The sequence below is a fragment of the Melospiza georgiana genome, chromosome 1 (assembly GCF_028018845.1).
Source record: "Melospiza georgiana isolate bMelGeo1 chromosome 1, bMelGeo1.pri, whole genome shotgun sequence".
In the NCBI taxonomy this organism is placed as follows: domain Eukaryota; kingdom Metazoa; phylum Chordata; class Aves; order Passeriformes; family Passerellidae; genus Melospiza; species Melospiza georgiana.
In genome coordinates this window covers 30,211,837-30,225,620 of record NC_080430.1, presented here as the reverse complement: position 1 = coordinate 30,225,620, position 13,784 = coordinate 30,211,837, and the positions used below count along the sequence as shown (strand labels likewise).

Genomic DNA, 13,784 nt, shown 5'->3' with positions numbered 1-13,784 from the left:
CTTGGGGAAAGACTCCTCTGTTGTACCCCTCTTCTATTGTGAGTGCCCTGGGCTGCACCAGCAGCTTGGGAGGCCCGAGTGGCTTCCCAGGCCTCCTCTGGCATGGCTAGAACCACACTGTGAGAGAAAGATCTGCTGGTAGAAGAGAAAGAAGAGAAAGTCCTGCCTGCCAGGGCTCTCACAGCAATAAATAAACAGTCCAGAACAGTTCGTACTTTTGGACTGAAGGAAGGAGCCAACAACATCTAGAGCTGGTTTCCTTTTATTTACCAAAACACATTTATTCCGTAAATCTCAGCAAAATCCATGAAAAATAATAAATTACTTTTTTTCCACTTGCAGCCTTCAAAGCTTTGTATCTATAAAAAGTTCTGGGAAATCTGAGAAGCCAAGAGGGCAGGAAAATAATCTTGTTGAGAAGTGGGAGCCAATAGACATTGTAGTGACTCAGAGAGGCACAGAGCTGCAGGGCAGCTGAGAGTGAGGTGTCAGTGAAGCCTGGAAACAAGTTTGCCAGGGGCTGTACCACAGTGCAATTTAAGGATGGAGGGGCCAGCTTCCAAAAAATGTGGGAAAAACCTTGGAGGGGTTGGAGGTGACAGTACTGGAAGAAGTTGAAGGCTTAGAAGTGAAAACACGGGCATTGGCCTGTTTGCAGCCAGTACAAACCACTGCAAAAAGTAATTCAGTAAATGTTTTCCCAGTTGTATTATTATGCTTATGTTCCATAACAATGTCTTTAGAGGAATACAAAGCTAAAAAGGTGCAATGGTGGAGCAAAAGCAAACAACTGGCATGCAGATAACACCGGAGTAGTTTGTTCACTTGAGCAGCACCTAGAGCTCTGCTTTTAGGGAAGGGGGTGGGGGAAAGCTGTGAATGAGCTTCTAGGACCGAAGAATTATTTCTACAATTATGACTATTTTGAAAGACACACACACAGAAACAAATCTCCATGTCATATCTACATTTCTTTAAATTATTTTATTGAAATGATCCAGACATTGATTTTTGGCTGTCAGTCTAGACATAAAGCCAAATGGACATTTGCAGGGTTTTTCCACTTATTCCTTTCACTGTTTGGCAGTGAAAGCCAATGCTCAGCACTATAAACTCCAAGAGTAGTTCTCTGCTTGGTACCATGTGCTGCTTGAATGTGCACTGAGATCCAGACTCAGCCCACACCAAATACCAGTGTTAGGAGCCAAAAGCATCTCCCATTCATTAAAATATATGTTCTGCAAAGTTTTCCCATATTGTTTACTGTAAATTTGGGCATTTGTGGTGGTGCATCTCCCCCCTCCAGGCCACAGTATGACCTCTCTTTGTGATCTCCTAATTAATTTTGTATTGATTTGCAGAGGCACATTGATCACATGTAAAAGTCTTTGGCAGAATTGCCAATAGATGTTGCAGACTGGTGCTGAATTGCAGCTGTCACAGGAGCTATGATCTCATCCCTTGCTCACACAGAACCTAAGGCAGAGTAGGGCAGAGTAAGAACTTCATCAGCCACCTCATTTGTGCATAATTCTGTAAAGAAAAATTTAAAAGTCAGTCTCACTTTTCATAAATAAGCTACACATATGAATACTTACCTAGATCTGCTGCTGCATGACTCAGACAAAAGCAGGAGCTTGAGATTCCAAATGCCAGTTATTCTGCAACATCTTTCTTTCTCTAGAAATGTCTTTGCACATACTTTATTGCTGCCTTATTCTTCCCTACTTAGATAATTATTACATTTCCTAATTTTGGCTTAGATTTAACTGTGTATACACAGTTAACCCATAGCTGTATCTCCAAAACTGATCTGTAGAGTGGGGGAGAAAAATGGAAAGACTTTCTATCACCACTAAGCTGGCTGAGCTCAATGAGTGGGAGCACACTGGTTCAATGAGGGGTGCAGAAGCATGTGCTCTACAGATTGAATTGAATATTTGTCTGGTAACTGCTGCTGCACAGGTCACTGGTTTGACTGCCAGGCAGCACAGACTGTGCCTGGGATGGAGCTCTGGCTTCACATTCCACCCATGTGTGGATGCTGAGCAGAAGAAATCAAGGACAGGCAGCTGATCTGACCCACTTAGCAGGCAGGGACTGAATAGGAATACTGAAGGCGTCCAGCTTGGTTTTACAAATTATTACAGTCATTTTCTTTCAGCATTAAACCTTAACAACATCTTTTTCACCAGGGCTGCCAATCTCTCTAGTAAGATTGACAAAGCCTAAAATTCTGAGCTTCAAATATAGAGATGAATTGCTGAACATGACCCTGCTAAAGGGAGCTCTCAGGTGGCTCAGCACTAATTTCAGTCTATTTGATTGACTGTCTACTGCTTTATACCATACAATAATAAACCTGGGCCATGAAAAACACAATACCTCAGATCTTAAGAACACAATATCTCAAAAATATTTCCATAATTTTGGAAAAATTCAATATTTCTAAGAACAGTAACCATACAGTCCATATAAACAAATACACAGGAGAAGAAGACACAAAAGAGGATTGCCTCTGATTCCCCTGCAAAAGCTATTCAAGGAGGAGGAAGAAGGTGATCCAGCTCATTCCTTCTTTCTGCAAAAGTGATGAATAAAGGACTTTGCTTGTATTCATGAAGTTCAGTAAAATTATATCAACCATCATCTCCAAAAAAACAGATATTTTAAAACTACAACTCCCAGGAGCAATAATCATGCAGTTTAAACCATAGTTTTTAAATAAATAATTTTTATTTCCCTTTCCAAAAAAAATATTTGTTTTATTTGTTAATTACACTTCTCTACACAAAGTAACCCTTGTGTCTTCCTATTAGGTTCATTCCTATCTTCAAGCACCAGTGAACTCTGCCATTCTTTGGGAACAAAAGCACCTCCAGTTCCAGCTTTCATTGGTGGTTTCTTTTTTCACTGGACAAAAGCCAGATTCAAACTGTTGGAGGGGGTGTTAGCAGACACACACAAGCCACTATTTATTTCCAGTCCTCATACAAGACACCTGATACAAGCTAAGATGAAGAGAAATGCAAGGATTCAGGGTATAAGCATGGGAACTTGCAAGAGAGAAAGTTGGAGGCAAGGCAGAAAAGCAAGGGGGAGGGTGGAAACACATCATTTTGGTTTTCAGCTCAGAGGTTCCTCTCATTTTTTCCCAGGTGAATGTGCTGTTGCTGCTACACAGAGACCTGGGCAGCTCAGGTGTTCTGTGCTTAAATAGCTGATTTTTAGCTAACAAATTCCAGGAAAAGGACCTTCAATCAGGAGAACTGGTCGCTGTGGTGAGCAAGTATTTCTCATTCTTAACTCTCCTTTAGTAAAGCAGCGAGGTTTTGTTCACAAATGCCTTACAATCCTAGGTATACAAAAAGACAAGTGATAGATGCATAGAGATTAGCTAGCAAATGTTTGTTCTGGCAGGGAATTGAAGGCAATCTATGTGGTGTTGGCTGTCCTCTTTTTACCTGAAACAATTAAATAACATTGGAATATGCAGCATCAAAAATATGGAATATTAAATTTAAACTGCCTCCAGTTGCAGTTCCAAAGCCCTCTTAATTTTCAATAGGAAATCAATTATTAAGCTTCAGATGATTTTACCTGTGATTTAAAGAGATTAACACTTTGATTTTTTTTTTATTAATACATTGTGGAAGACTACTTCTTACTACAAAATTACAATTTATTTTTTCCTAGCTTTTGCATATTTTAATGTAATTTTTTTTCTCCAGTCACCCGAATAGAATGAATTTCTCTAATTGAGATTGCCAGTTACTAGAAATGGAGTGTTAATTTGTTCACAAGAAATTTAACTGCTAACAGTGATTCTGTGATGTGGAGAGATCCATTAAAATAGTACTTTTCATGCCTCTCAGTCCTAAAATGTATGAAGCATTTTCTTTTGCCATTGCTCAGGGCTGCAATTCCATACTAACATCAATTTTAAATGCAAGTTATAGATTTTCTTTATCAGTACAGGCACAAATGTCTTGGGGGATATTTTTTTTTCTTTTTTGCAAAGCAGGGGTGGAGGGTCATAGTTATTATTATTATTCATTTGGTTTGGGTATTTTGTATTCAAGTCAAAGTAATTTCTCAGTGGGGCATCCTGGCAGCTCCTAAAGCTCAACCTCTGAAAAGTGGAATCTCCAGTGAGATGACTGAGAGGTATCCTGACCTACATGCATTCCATTTTTTAACTCAGTTGAAACCATCTGGTATCCACCTGAGTATCAGATCTTTAATGCCTAGAAGTGATTGTACTGAAGAAAGTAAACTTATCAATTAAAAACAATTTGGCTTTGTAATGCTTTTTCTCAACTCTTGCTTTTGTTCTCTGACTTTTATCAAGGTAAGAAGTTACTGAATTTCTTATAATGATCCAGGAAGAGAATAGTCAACCAGCCAGAAACTCAGATGAATTGTTTTATTCAGAAGGAGTTGAGCTGAATTTCAGTGTAAAATATGAAACAAAGAATGGGAATTTTTTTAGGTGGAGACTTAAAAAATTACCACAATTTCAAAGTTTTGGAAGGATTTGACAATTTATGAATATTGTACTTGTGGCAAATTCTTACCAATCTTCCTACTTAATTAAGAAGGATATTATGAGACATCTTTTGATAAAAAAGCTCCAATCTAAAAAGAAATAAAAATCCCATGCTGTTACATATCACTGAAATTTAAAAACCTGGAGCAGTTTCTTGAAATTGCTGTGATCCAGTACTACAACATTGTACTAGTTCATGAGAATCACATGAGAACAGTACCCTGCAGCCTCATTTTGCTGCTGAAAGTAGCATTGCACAGCAAAATTAAGCACTTCCAGTTTGCATTTTCCTCAAAAAGGCAAGCATTTCTAGAAAAAAAGAAGTGTCTCTGAAGTACAGATTGTTAGGATGCCACTAACATATTGATCTACACTGCACCAAGTGATAAATCCATGTGACTAAAGCTGTTTTTTGTTTCCCAGTTTCCTTGCATTGGAAGGGAAATAATGCTCCATTCTACACTGGCCTTGTCCCTCCTGCTAATTGCAGTCACTTCCAACCTTGCCATGGCAATTAAAAAGGAAAAACGAGCACCTCAGACCCTGTCAAGAGGTATTGTATGTTCACTGAATGTAGTTACCTCCTTATCTCACCATATAGACCAGCAAATATGTTTATTTTGAATGTGCATTTATAGAATCTATATCTATATATACATTCCATAAATGTACAAATATATTTATTTATAAAACATACATAGAATGCACATATACACTTACTGAGGTGTGTTTTCTTTAGTGTTAAGTGATGCTCTAAATAATATATGTTCTCATTCCAGATCATTTGACTCCATCAGTTTATTAAGCATACGACTGAGGGCCTCATGTAACCTGTAAATTTTAGATAACTCCTAGTGATCTAACAGAAGTAAATAACCTGAGTCTCTCAAATCAAGATTACATGTAGGACTATCAGTGAAAAAATATTCTTTGACAGACCAATTGAAATATATGTTCTTATTGTAACCTACCATAACATCAGTTGCTTTGGAACAAATTTTCTACAGACTCATTTTTGTACACAGAAGAGTTTGAACCATTGGTGGGGTTTCCTGCATGACTTTTTTTTTTTTTTTGCTTTTCATTAGATATCCACTGCAAAGCATGACTGTCTGTAATTCACTTATGGTTCATTATTTTCAACCTGTATGTTAAATAAAGACTCTGTTTTAATTTATTCTTATCTAATCAATCCTTAGAAATCCAAGCAGAAAAATAGCTTAGCAAGCTCTTTTCCCCTTCCCCATCTTTCTCCTCCTTTTGGGACTATTCAACAAAACTTTTGAGACTATTCAGCAAAAAAAATCTTCATCTCTCTTCCTAACCTCTTTTGCAGGCCATGTAATGACTGGATCCTACAGGATCTGAGTTTTCCCTATCCTGGCAAAGTTTCACATCTCTCAGACATTCCATCTGAGCCTAATTGCTCAGAGATCATTTAACAAAATCATGCACCACCTGGACTAGCCTAAGAAATTTCAAAGCACTGTTAGCAAGCAGTGTCCCTGGGGAAAGTTTATTATCAGTCTGGGCTATGTTGCTTAGTTTGCCTAGATCAGGATTTATTTTTTCCAGTAAGCCTAAATGGACAAAAAAGATAACAAAATCTTTTGCATTCTGTCAGATTTGGAAAAAAACAAAACAAACCAAAACAAAACAGAAAAAAAAAAAACCAGCAAACAAATTACAAAGTAGTCACAGAAAACAGATCTAACTTTTCTATTTCAGGTCTATTGGGATGCCTTGAGCACTTTCCCTGTAATTTTCACGGTCCAAGGGAAAATGCTTGAACATGCTGCAAAATGCCCCCAGATTGCTGACTCCAGTGTGCAGTTCCCTGCATCAGGAGCTGCCAGCAGCCAGGGTCGGGAAGGCACTGGTCAGCACGCCAGAGTCCCACCATCATCAGACAGACCTGTGCGCTGAAACAGGACATGGTCTAGAAGCACCACAAGCAATTGTCCTGTGAGAAATCCAACAGCAAATCTGGGCTGGGCAAAGCACTGTCCAGACAGCACAGAAGAAATAGAGCTTTAACCTGGTCCTGGTCCAGAAACTGTTCTACAATTCCCATGAGAGTTGTAGAACAATTGTCATGAATGGAGCCACACTGCCTGGTATACAGGGATCTACTATGCAAGGGCTGGCATCCTTGGGAGATGAAGGCATAAAACCAAGTGGACAACTTGATTTTTGAGATCTGGATGTCCCCAGCTATGGATGAGCTATGGAGCTCATGTTTGTTAGGATTTTGTTTCAGTGGAGATTTTTATTTAACAGCCATTCCTTTACTGAATTCTTAATTAAATGAAGGGCTTGCAACTTCAGGGATTAAAGTTACTTTGGAGTTAAGTGTATATTTCAAGACTGTTCTAATGATATTCATATTAAAGCTGATCTTATTTGAGCTGTCACATTTTTTCTCTCATTATATGCCAGGTTCTCTGTAAGTCCCAGGGTCTACATGAAATACTGGGCAGACAATATGAAGATAGAAAGGACTAGGGGGCTGATTTAGGGCCCTCTTAGCATTTAGAAAGATAACTTAAAGTCTGTCAAAGGACTTGAAGTGGATATGCAACCAGATGATATTTTTGGGGGAGGTTGGGTTGTTTGGTTGAGGTTTTTTAACCTTTTAGTATGTCTGTCAGGAGATGTGAAATTAACATATCCACAATGTTAGAGAACTGTCAACTAAAAACTCCAAATCTTATTTACATACAAAAGTTAATACACAAAAACAAAAAAGAAAAAAGAGAAAGAAAGGTATTTGTTATGAGTTACTTGCCTGGCCAGCAGCTAGACCTTTTGTTTTATTTCTAGGGTGGGGAGATGAAATTACATGGGTACAAACTTATGAAGAAGGACTTTATCAAGCAAAGAAAAGGTAAGAGATTAAAAAGTAGCATGAAGACAAAGTTGTTACTTGGTTTTGACAGAACACACAATAATGAGACAGAGCAAAGAAACACCATGAGAGCTGATCTGCAGACCACCCAGTTAAATAAAACAGACTCTGTCTATAAACAAAAGGACTTCTAGGACTCATGACTGTGAAGTAACATCATGGGCCATTAATGTAATGCTGTCATTTCTTTGCCACAAAAGAGATGTTGTCATTTAAATTATCAATCATAAATAGATATCATATTTTTTAACTACATCTCTTGTGTTTTAATATCATGTACTTCTGATTACTTCCTTGAAATCTGTTACATTTACTCTTGCATGTTGATAGACTGCCTTTGATGTTTCCCCCAACACTTTCTTAGTTGGAATATGTTCATGATGTATTTTCTCACCATCTTGATAGAAATTGAAGTTCTGAGCTGTCTTCTCTGAGACTCAGCTGCAAAAATATTTGAGAATTCATAAAAATACTTATTTAAATATCTTTTACAGTTCATTGTAGATCATAATAGTGTAGCATGAGCTATTGCTCAATTGAAGGCAAATAATTTATAAAACAAAAGACAATTAATTTCATGTACCCTGTGTGAAAATGGTTAGAAATTAACAACTCCTGATATTGAAAGCAGACCCAGCATTAATAACCAACCTGCTGAACAGTAAATATAGTTTAAAAAATATGGGAGGAAAGGCATAGAATTTGTTTATGTTTTGACATCCAAAATATAAAATTTTAACACTTTATCAAACTATTTACAGAAGATAAGTAATATGCTATATATCTGTAATATGCTATATATCTGTTCAAGAAACCTTAAAACACAAGAAAATTTTCATGGAAAGTATTTGATGATAAACCCAATCTTATAAAATCTATTTTATTCTAATTCATGTACATAATTTTTATTTTCTTAACCCTGGAGAAATTCATACCTAAGCAACATTAAATACCTATTTAATCTGATTATTTACTACCTGGAAATGAAATTATGGTGGATCTGTTATTTCTTTCTTCTAGAATCTCTTACTATAGACAGAATTTAGACATTTAGACATAGAAACTATGTTTCTCTATTTCTTTCTTTTATGAAGTGCTTATGCTCTTTTCCCTTGCTCAGAAATTTCTATAATATTTTACAGAATGCTTATATGGTTTTACTGTGGGTTAACATAAGATTAAATGCAATTTGCCTTTTTCAGTCAGCTAGTAAAATCATCCATCTGAATACATGTCAAATGACCTAACTACATCTTTTATTATTATTAATAAAGTAACAAGCCACTGATGGTAATTCATCATTTGGAAGACTGTCAATACTGCCAAGGTAACTTTGATTTTTTGTGTGTTAAAATCTTGTGAATATTTTTATAAGAAACTGAACCTATCTATATATTTACATTGCACTTACTGAAAATTATTCAGAAAAACAGGTAAATGAAAAGTGGAAAATTTATTACCATTGTTTACAAAAACTCCACTATGAAACTACAGAATAATGAACATGAAAAATTCTCACTGCTGCTGTACTGCTATCCCAAATGCAGCATTCATTTTAAATTAAGAAGCACAGATTGGCTACTGACTCGTTGAACAGATTTAATATTGTTTAGCTCTCCTGAAATGGTAACTAAAGAAGGAAGCAAGGACAGAGCTGCTGAAATTGATCTAACAAGAATTTTCTGAGAATAATGCACTTTTGTCAAGCCAAGACATGGTGTCCATTGAGACAACAGGCTTCATAAATAACAGAAGAGAGCTTCCATTTTCATAGCCAGAGGTTGCAGTGCCACAGGCCAAAAAGCCCCCAAAAGCAGAGACAGAGGCCTGAAGTGCCTCCTCAGGAATGTGAATCAGCAGAGACAGGAACAATGTGGCCCAGTCTCTGGCCAGTGTGGTGCCCAAGCACAGATGGAGAGGCAGCGTTTGAGATGGATTTCAAAGTGATCCTGTCTTTTCTAGCACTGAAGAAAGCTTTCGCAGAAAACGAAGAAATACAGGAAATGGCCCAAAATAACTTCATTATGCTGAATCTCATGGTATGAAGGGTTTGGGGCGATTTGACTGGTATCGTTTCATGGTCTGTGTTTTCTCTTTCTTTGCCTTGTTTTACATGTCATTTTAGATAATTTATCTGACATTTTAGTTATTTAAGTAGAGGCAATTGTGCATGTGTATTCGCACATGAGTAGTACCTATCTGGTTTTGTCTTCTGGTACAAGGTTATTCACAGGTGATACTATTTCAGCAAAATTTACTGAAACATTTTAACAACTAGCCTTAATTTTTATACCAGCATGAAACCACAGATAAAAACCTGTCACCTGATGGACAGTACGTGCCTCGAATCATGTTTGTAGGTATGTAAAATATTTACATATCATTGAAGTTGTTATATCTGAATTATGCCACTGTTGTCCTGTGGGGACATCAAAGTAATTCATTTTGCCAAAAGAAAATCTCTCTGCCTCTGTTGTATACTTTGACTATTGTAAACTTCCTCAGGTTACAGATATATCCTGGAGGGTACTAATTTGGGCTTGAGAGCAGGACATTTAAAACTCTGTTATTATCTGAGCTTTTGCTCTCCATGCTTCTTTGTAGTGCTGGTACAAGACAAAGTTTAATGAAAAATTCAAATATCTGACTGATTGTAGATGGCTATAAAGTGGACATTACCACAGAATAAATCAATAGTCAGTGGCATCTAAGGATTTATTCCATTTTAAAGCTGACTTCTGGAATGTACCAAATTAATTATGCCCCAGAGTGCCTGTTCCTTCTCACTCGCTGTACAGGGAGCCTGGAGTGACTCCGTGATGGCATTCAGAGTTCAGCCCACACTCAGACAAAGAGCAGTGTAGTTTCAGCAACCAGTAAATTAATAATAAACTTGGAAGGGTAACTGAGAGAAGGGATGTTCACAACAACTTATTCCCACTCTGGGAACATTAGGAATCAGAAGATTTTCATTCTGAAGGCTCTAGGTAAGTCATGCTATCTATGGCCATAGAAAGGCATGACCCCCACTATGCGTGCATCCAATCAGATTAATCTCTTCTGTTGTAAACTCAGAACCTGTAAAACAGAATTTTTTTCTTTAAATATGAATGTGTAACCTAGCACTTAAAAATAGCTGTGTACTGTGAAAATGAGCATTAGCTTTTGTCCAGGATTTCTCCAAGTAAAGAGCAGTTGTTTGGAGCAGAGCGTAATGGCCTCGTAATTGCTGCACTGACGAAATCCCAAACAGGGCTGCCAAAGTAGTGCCACACCATCACCCTCAGCTGCTGTGGGAATGGAAGGCAGTGTTTAACCCAAACCCTTTTTCAGACCCATCTCTCACGGTAAGAGCTGATATCACAGGAAGATACTCCAACCGGCTGTACACATACGAGCCGCAGGACATGATGTTCCGTAAGTATTTCCCTTTGTATTTCACGTTGTAAGCAGCCAGATCGCCCCATCCTGATCACTTGTGCTTGAGAATCCATTAGGACCTCAAAGAATAAATTCCTTGTGAGAGCATTTGCAATAAATTATAATGGTCTAACCTGTTCTAGCAAAACAAACACACGCATTGTCCCATTGGATTTATTGGGGCTATTCAAGTAAGAAAAAGTGAAAGACCATGGGTGAGAACCTTCAGGATCAAGATCTGAGCAGTTTTATGGAGAATGGTGAAAGTCACTCAAAAGTATCTGACTGCACAATGTAAATAGCCAGTGGTGGGAGGGAACCAGCAAAGAAATGCAGGTGGTTGTGTCTGTACCCCTAAGAGCCATATATCAGAAAGGAATGTGATTTTTCAGGTTCAGCCAGTTCTTACTCTATGCCGTCTATTTGACACCAATGCAGTATCTCACCACAAATACACACTTCACATCTGATTACCAGCTTGCTGTTGAGAAATGGGGAGTCGAAAGGATTCTTGTCAAATCCCTTAAGTTAAACATTTTGATTAATGAAATTTTTTACTTTCTGTCTTAGTATCAATCTCTAAAATAAAATGTGTGACCATAAATCAATTTCATTGTGAATAATTTACTAAATCCAACTAGGTGGAGCTTTTTAATTGTACAAATATACTTCTAATACATTTTCACAGTTTTTATTTCTTTTCTTTCAGTAATAGAAAACATGAAGAAAGCACTACGCCTCATTCAGACAGAACTGTAACCAGTAACAGTGAAATGACCAGAACTTCCACGAGGTGAAGCTGCACCTCTCTGTCTCTACTTGCAAGCTGAACTTTTACCAAGCAGATTTGGTATATCAGATTTCATAAGAAATGTTTATGTGCAACTCGGAAAACAAAAATAGAAAGACTAAAGCACCCATTTGGAAAACGTGAGGAGAAATATATTAAACACTTTGCAATTAATTATCTAAATAACTGAAAATTATGTTTTTAAGTGCAGCAAATTCAAGCTGTATTTTAGCAATCCAGTTATGACTCAGTTAGGTGAGCTATGACTTCTGAAGAGGAGTTATAAACAATCTTTTTGATGTCTGTTTGCAATTTATTACATGAGTTAATATCTGCATCTTGCCTCCCCATTTTAACTTTTATTGCAAGAAGCTTATTAATTGTTAGTGTACCCCTGCTTTATACAGTCATTTTTCATTGAAGGAAAGGAAACTTTGCTGTCACATCAGACTCAAAAGCTCATACTATAAATTTTGGAATAGCTTACATAGGGGGAAAAAACACCAAAACAAACCCACAAAAACAAACCAATAAATAAACAAATAAACAAAACCACCCCACAACAACTGAGTTCTGGACTTATCTATCCTTTGTATAACCTTTAATTTTTGTTGTGGTAGCTGAAATGGAAGGGACTGAGCACACAGTGAGGTGATAATAATCAAAAGGCAGCTACGTGTTTTGCTGCAATAAAGATACAATGAAGCAAGAGAGATGGAAGGAGATAGACCCAGAATTCCAAACCTGAGGCTAAGTGATGTTTGTAAATTCTGGCATGAGAAAAATGAGGAGGTCTATCCTAGCTCTTGGCATTTAAATATCATTTCAATAATGGGAAGCTCATCCCAGGCCATTCCCTCTTTTTCTACAGCATTCCATCATAAAGTTGGCAGCTTACTGAGGGAATCTGGACATACAAAATCTTGGAAAAATTTTCACAGGATTACTCTATGCAAGGGTGGACACCTGTTTTGAGTTAAAAGATGAAGTCAGTTGAAATGGTTTACTATCCCAGCAATGTGGGGTTTAGTTAGAGCAAAATAGTCAGCAATCCACCTGCAGCAGGAGCATGTATGTTATGTTATGCTACATATAAAGCACCTGTGTCACTTTTTTGTGCCACCTGTGTTTGCTTGATGCTGCCTCTGTACATATAATAGCTGAGAGAAAGATCTCTGCATGAAAGCTTTGTTAATTCACAATACCTAGTATTAATATGTCATGAGTGAGTTATATGGCACATATCCACGTGTTCATAACTATGTAAAATTTGAATATAAGCATATATTCCAACAGAGTGGAGATAAATGGCCTCTACATGAAGGAAAAAAAATTATTTCAGTAATTAGAAATGTATTGTCTTTACCATCAGCATGATCTTTTTAACCTATGGGAAAAATGCTAGAAGTAAAATTAAACTGCAAATCTCATTCCTTTAATTTGTGCTGAGCTCTACTCATTTATATCTTTATCTGCTCCAGATTTGGCAAGATCTCCCTGTCTGCGGTCATACCCTCTTTTGAGCATGCCAGAAATATTCTGGAGGAAGGAATGCAAACTAGCTACCAGAGGGTAGCCACAGCAGCCATTTGTCTTCCTTTTCTCCAGCCTACACAACCTCAGCCACTCCTCATGGAGCTTTGTGCTCCAGATCCTCCACCAGCTCCATTGCCCTTCCCTGGACACGCTCCTGCCTTATTGGCCTTGCCCCAGCCCTTACCCGTAAACATCAACCCTGCCATCACCATCACCAAGCTCTAGGTCATGACAAATCCCTAACACGTGGGGCCACCCCCCTGCCTCCCCTTCCTTGTCTGTCCCTTTGGAAGAGCTTACAGCCATCCAGTGCAGCACTCCAGTTGTGCCATTCAGCCCACCAGGTTTCCATGGTGGCAACCTACACCTGCTTTCCTGATTCCCAGTGGCTTCCAGTTCCTTCTGTTTGTTGCCCACGTTGTGTGCATTGTGCAGATGTGCTTCAGCTGGGCTATTGATCCTGCCACCATTTTGAGGGGAGAAGCCCTCATTCCTACATGCCCATTCCCAGGCACTCTGTGGTTTCTAATATCAATAACCCTTGTGTTTCTTCTGCCACATGGCTCTATCCCCTACCTCCA

General features: G+C 37.9%; 1 protein-coding gene across 1 annotated transcript; it reads left to right on the top strand.

Moving 5' to 3' along the window:
- The first annotated feature begins 2,992 nt into the window (after nucleotides 1-2,992).
- On the top strand, nucleotides 2,993-13,049 carry AGR3 (anterior gradient 3, protein disulphide isomerase family member). Its single transcript, XM_058038401.1, has 9 exons — nucleotides 2,993-3,041; nucleotides 3,159-3,281; nucleotides 4,973-5,102; nucleotides 7,373-7,436; nucleotides 8,732-8,784; nucleotides 9,420-9,496; nucleotides 9,754-9,817; nucleotides 10,791-10,874; nucleotides 11,587-13,049. Exons 3-9 carry the CDS (start codon nucleotides 4,997-4,999, stop codon nucleotides 11,634-11,636), a joined length of 498 nt encoding a protein of 165 aa, XP_057894384.1. The 5' UTR covers nucleotides 2,993-3,041; nucleotides 3,159-3,281; nucleotides 4,973-4,996; the 3' UTR covers nucleotides 11,637-13,049.
- The last annotated feature ends 735 nt before the right edge of the window (nucleotides 13,050-13,784 follow it).